General features: G+C 44.9%; 1 protein-coding gene across 1 annotated transcript in view; it reads left to right on the forward strand.

Moving 5' to 3' along the window:
• The window catches only part of kcnb2b (potassium voltage-gated channel subfamily B member 2b), an 88,372-nt gene extending 82,295 nt beyond the window's left edge, over positions 1-6,077 (forward strand). Inside the window, exon 3 of the mRNA XM_084340912.1 lies at positions 3,204-6,077. Within this exon, the coding sequence (XP_084197038.1) occupies positions 3,204-5,174 (1,971 nt within the window). The 3' untranslated portion in view covers positions 5,175-6,077. The remainder of the gene's footprint in view (positions 1-3,203) is intronic.
• The last annotated feature ends 259 nt before the right edge of the window (positions 6,078-6,336 follow it).

The following is a 6,336-nucleotide window of genomic DNA, read 5'->3' on the forward strand; positions in this document are numbered from 1 at the left end:
CAGGAACAGGGAGAGGGAAAGATGAAGACCAAGTGAAGAGTGTGAGAACCTTTTAAAGGTGCACTAAGTAGTTTTGGGGAGGAAATTCAAACCAGAAGAGAAAGATCTTCAGCGACTAACAAACTAAATAAACAGTTTAATTTTTCATGACTGAATAAACTGAATAAACAAACTGACCTTAAAGGACAACACAGTTTCATACTGTTTTACTTTGTTTATATTTGGCGGACCCTGCCACCCTTCTAGCTTCAAACAGTGTTCTGGGGACCTTATTTTCCTCTGAGAACAGCTTGTTTATTCAGTTATGGAAAAAATAAATATGAGTTTGTATTATTACCTCATTAAAATTGTAAATATTAAAATTCTGAGTTTGAATTTACTCTCCAAAACTACATAGTGCCCCTTTAATTTTTTGAATATCATGTCTGACTTATGACAGCTTCCATTTGGTTGCATTTAATTTAGCTGCCAGTTTTACTTAGAAACAGCATGTTTCTTTTAAATTGCTATTTGTTTTAACTCTTAAGGACAAAAGCAATTATATTGTTGCTCTCAGACAGTAGTCGAGGTCTGTATTTAGGATGGTACAATTGATTCCTTTATTAAATGATCAGGATACTAGTGACATTTTAATCCCAATCTCTTTGCCTCTTTAAGATTTGAAAGTGTCCACTTCTTGTTTCATTTCCTGCCTCTTGTGGCTTTCTTCCACTGGGTCACTTCCAGGTCAACTGGCCTGGCCGCGCTCATTTCCGTTCTTTTAATCCAGCACTCGCGGCATTTGATGCTATCCTTAATGCCATCGCACATGCAAATCAGGGGCAAAGAAGACTGAGTCCAAGTAATTGATCTTCTTAACTACTCCCACTCAATTACAGTAGGTTAATGCAAGCCACCGCAGGATTGCTCATCCTCACGCTCAAATGCCATTTGCTGCTGTCCGTGAGGGAGGGGTGCATGGGTGTGTGGGAAGGTGAGCTTGCATGGGTGTGGGTCAGGGAAAACATTAATCACTTTCTCTCTGTGTCTCTGAGAGTGTTTGTGTGCATGCCCACGAGTCATTCAGCTGTTCATAGTGCAGTTTTATAAGGGCTCACTTGCTCCGAAGTGTGCAACGGTAAGAGATTAACTGTCTCCTTTGCGATAGAACAGTTGACCTCTGAAGAATGAGCAACCTTTTGCTTGTATTTTCGTAATTCTATTATTATATTCTTCTACTGTATCTGAAAAATGAATCCACAAAGGCGAACGCCAGTAAGCCTATAAACTCAAACTCACTATCGCATGCCATCATCTACTCCTCTACCTCTGGAGCTGACTTGGTGCCAAGGTGTTCAGCAACAGGACACAAGCACAGGTCTTCTGATCGAGTGGCTTGGCACCAGGGGTTGAGCCTCCAGTGAGCTTGCCAAAAAAGTTCTGGGGTTCAGAACCAATCTGCGTCTTTTCAGCTCTGTGCCAAGCCAGGGCCAGGTGCCTCACTTAGCTGCTAACAGGTTTAACCTTATCAGCACCAGCATTCAATTAGCGATAACACTCGTCTGCTGAACCATGACACCCCCTTGTCCCCTCTTTCTTACCAAAAAGGAATTTCCTTCTTTTAAAACGTTTTTCAATTTCAGGCAGTGTCACTAGCCTTTAGCCCCTTTATCTAGTGTGTCACTGCAAGCTAGAGGCTAATGGATAGATCATAGAAACGGCTGTCCCCTGAAAATTTCTGCAGAATCCTTGAACTCAAACAACCCTGCATGATAGTCGCTAATACGTGATATTTGCTAAAATACGCAAGTCTCACAGGAGATGAAGTGGCTGTCACCAGACTGCACTGTGCAAATTTATGTAAGATAATCAGTGTGTTCTGCAACTTACTTGCGGTTTGTGATTAGTATTCCCGGTGCCTTGTTTTTCCTATCTTGACTGAGACTCTTCAATCTTTGTTCATTAGGTTTTAATAGGTTTTATATTGCTCCGGTCATAGAGGACTTCACACAAAGGAATGCAAATTTTTCATGCACTGGATTTCAGTAGATTGCTGAGGTTATGCTGCAGTACTGTAGAGTGTAGGACAGAGACTTTTCACCTGTGTGGGTTGAGACGCTGAGCAGAGTTGAGCTGTGGAAAAAGGACATCAGCTAATCCCAGCAGCATTGAAAGGAGTAACATCTGTGGCTCTGGTGAAAGACAAGAGGCTGGGATAGAATATGGAGAGGTACTATAGAAGAAAGGGAAGAGGGACGGATGATGTCCTAACCATAACCCTGGCCATACTGCTCACACTGTCATTTCACATACACCAAACCTCAGTCAGAAAAGGCAAGATTTAATCTACTGAGGTCAATAAACCCTGATCAAGGTAAAGAGCTGTAGTTGAAACGCTGCCTCATGCTGCGCGTGACTTCATGGGATTATGCAGGATGTTCTTACCTACTCCCTGACTGAGCAGAAAGCAGTATTGCTGTATCAAAGCATTATATTTTCAACATAAGTTTTCAAAAACCTCTTTGCAGCAACTTTTCTTTTATTGTTGAAAGCAGTACATCATATTTTCAGACAGATAGAGGGAGTTTTATATTGTTGCCAACAGGTGGAGCCAAAATCCCTGTCCTTTTATCTGTTGTAGATCCCACACACACACACACACACACACACACACACACACACACACACAAACACGCTTCTCTGTTTCCAAAATAGAAATCCGACCTAGTTATTTTACTTTATTTAAAGTTTCTCCTCATATAACAATCCATCTTGCGATGACTCATTCACTCAAAGATTGAATCGCAAATTTTGTGCCTTCATTTGTCATTTTACATTACCATGCTACCTTCCTTTGTCCTCATAAACAATGCTGTGACGTGCTTTATATATATCGAATATGCGTGGGGTGGCTCATTTTCATTCAAGAACACACCCCTAGGGCCTTTTAAGCAAAGACAGACACTCCATTAGACTCATATCACTTATACTCAGCCCTTTAATCATGCATGTTTTCCTGTCTCTAACTCAAATCAGATGCCTATGATTATTCACAGTGTATCCCATATCTGTCAAAACAAGTGAGCCATAATACGTTGATTGACAGAGACAAAAAGATAGATTAACTGAGTGTTTCATGGCTCATGCATTTGTAGTGTGTGCAAAGACAACAAATTTCTTGGAATCTCACTAATCTTTCTTTCCCTCCTGTGCTCTCTTTTCAGATTCTAGCCATCATCTCGATCCTGTTCATCGTCCTCTCCACCATCGCTCTGTCCCTCAACACCTTACCAGAGCTCCAGGTCGTAGATGAGTTCGGCCAGGCCAGCGACAACCCACAGCTGGCTCACGTGGAGGCCGTGTGTATCGCCTGGTTCACCATGGAGTACCTCCTTCGCTTCCTCTCCTCTCCTAACAAGTGGAAGTTCTTCAAGGGCCCGCTGAATGTCATTGACTTGCTGGCCATCCTGCCCTATTATGTCACCATCTTCCTAACTGAGTCCAACAAGAGCGTGCTGCAGTTCCAGAACGTGCGCCGCGTGGTGCAGATATTCAGGATCATGAGAATATTGAGGATCCTGAAGTTGGCCCGGCACTCCACAGGGCTCCAGTCTCTAGGGTTTACCTTGAGACGGAGCTACAACGAACTGGGGCTGCTTATTTTATTTCTTGCCATGGGCATCATGATATTTTCCAGCTTGGTCTTCTTTGCTGAGAAAGATGAAGATGCCACCAAATTCACCAGTATCCCTGCCTCATTCTGGTGGGCTACTATCACAATGACTACCGTGGGCTATGGTGACATTTACCCGCAGACTTTACTTGGAAAGATCGTGGGTGGGCTCTGCTGCATTGCAGGAGTGCTAGTCATTGCCCTACCCATTCCTATTATTGTCAACAACTTCTCTGAGTTCTACAAGGAACAGAAGAGGCAGGAGAAGGCCATCAAGAGGAGGGAGGCACTGGAGAGAGCCAAGAGAAATGGCAGCATTGTGTCAATGAACCTAAAAGATGCCTTTGCCCGCAGTATGGAACTGATGGACGTGGTGGTAGAGAAAGGAGACGACAAAACCTCCCTGGACAACCACCTGTCACCTGGCCGCTGGGGCTCTACCAGGCACGCCAGCTCCGAGACAAACCTGAAGTCGCCAGATAAAAGAAACCCAGAGTCTCTGTTGGAAAGTACTCCTCATCGGATAACCATCAGCACCACTGGAAGTCCCCAGCGAACACACAGGACCCCGCAGCACCTCAATGTGCAGAAACTGGAGGAGATGTACAACCAGATGACCAAGTCCCAGTCCTTCACTAACCTCAACACTACAAGCTCCATGAGCACTCTGAGCACAACCATGACCGGCCCTGCCTCACCCAAGAAATCTCACAGCCCTGAATTCACATTAAAAGAGGAAGTAGAGCTTGAGATGAAGGAGGTGCAACCCTCCTCACCTGATAACTTTGCAAGCTGCTCAGCAGACTGTAAAGAACATGACTCAGATGAGGAAGAAGCTGTGCCCTATGAAATCAAACACCCCCGGGCACCACCGTATCTGGATCTTAGGCAACGGAGGGTCAGCTGTGACCACAGCTTAATTGGCGCCCCTCTCAAAGATGGCTTCTATGAATCCGTCAACCCAGGTGACGGATCAGAGCTTCGCATAGAAGAAGGGGAGAGCTTTAACAGCGCTGTGGAGAACCTCCAGAGCGCTCAAAGAGGCAATAACCCTCTTAAAATCAAGGGGTTGAAGGTCAACTTCACCAAAACCTCTGCTGAAGGCCCGCTAACACCGCCAAGCACTACCTCTCCTGGAGACATCAGCTCCAGCATCCTGGAAGACGAGTCCCCTGAGGGAGAGACGTCACCGCTCATCCCCAGTTCGGAGGAGCTGCTCCCAGTCACAGAGGAGGAGACCTGTAAGAGGTTGGTGGTAGACACACCACCCGGCGATGAAGATCAGTCCGTAGAGAACCATGAGGAGAAGCATCTGATGGAGGTGGCGGGCGCTGCAGTCGCGCCCTTGTCGCCCAAGACAGCAGCACAAAATTGCACCCAAGATGTGGTTGGGGCAGGTGGGGAGGTCAAGGCTGACAGCAACCAAAGTGGACACAAAGTAGAGAACCACATGTTTACATCAGATATCCACCTGATACCCGGGGACGGCAGCCTGTCTCCGACCTGTGAAACCAGCATGTGACTGTGAGAGAAGCTCCTGAGGGACAATAGACCCACTGCAACCTCAGCCCGATGTGCGGGAGAGCGGGAAGGGAAAAGACAAGGGTGCTGTTGTAGTGACAGATATTTTTGCATGGCATGACAAGTCCCTTTTACTTGTGTTGTTGTGTGTTGCTGAAAAAGAAACTGCAGTGCTTCGTGCAGATTCGAGAGTGACTTTGGGGACAAACAGTGGGCTCAAAAGAGAAGGCTCTTGAGGGAATTCATCAACTAATGTAGACACTTTGGTCCTCCTGATGTACATAATGACAGTCTCCTTTTTCTAGCAAAAGAAGGAAATGCACAGAGGGACTTATCTGTAAAAAGCATGCATTTAAAAAAACAGACAGATATTTTACGGTGCTTAGTTTGCTGAAAGCGCTCCACTGTAAATAGAGGACAACTAAGGCAATGACAATGCACAGGATGGCAAAGGAAAACTGTCACTGAAGGTACAAGTATTTGTAATGTGAAAGGGGAGGGGGTGGGGGGATAATTTAAGAGCCCTCAGACTGGGTGTTGCATCGTAGCGACCTATTAAAAAAAACATATCATTACCTTTTGTGGAAATGCAAAGTGTTCCCATGATGACCCTGTAATGTTTTTTCGTGTGAAAACTGTTGTATGAAACCGTAACGTTGACATTATTGCTTTTGGTTTTCATAACGACTGTTGAACTTTCAGTTGAGCATCCGGTATTCAGTCTTTCGAATAAATGACGGTGGGCAAGAAGGACAAAAACACTTTGATCCCTCTAAATACATCTGTAGTTGCCAAATAATGTATGTAACCAGTAAGGAAAGGAACTATCACATACTTCTGAAAATATTTATCATGCAGTTTCACAAGTTAGGACAAGGTTTAAAGGTCCAGTGTGTAGGTTTTAGGGGGATTTAGGGGAAAAAAGGGTTGGGGTTTAGGGGTTTGAAGTTAGGGTTAGTGGGTTAGGTTTGGGTTAAGGTTGGGGATTAGGGGGTCAGGGCCAGGGTTAGGGTTGGGGTTGGGGTTGTGGTTGTGTTTTCATTACCTTAAAATAAGCCTTTTATATCTACAGAGGGAGCAAATTATCTTCCATGTGGCAGCGCCATATTTCTACAGTAGCCCAGAAAGGACAAACCAAACACTGACTCTAGAAGGGTTTTTTG

This window comes from Pagrus pagrus, assembly GCF_965226575.1.
Source record: "Pagrus pagrus genome assembly, chromosome: 20".
Classification (NCBI taxonomy): Eukaryota; Metazoa; Chordata; class Actinopteri; order Spariformes; family Sparidae; genus Pagrus; species Pagrus pagrus.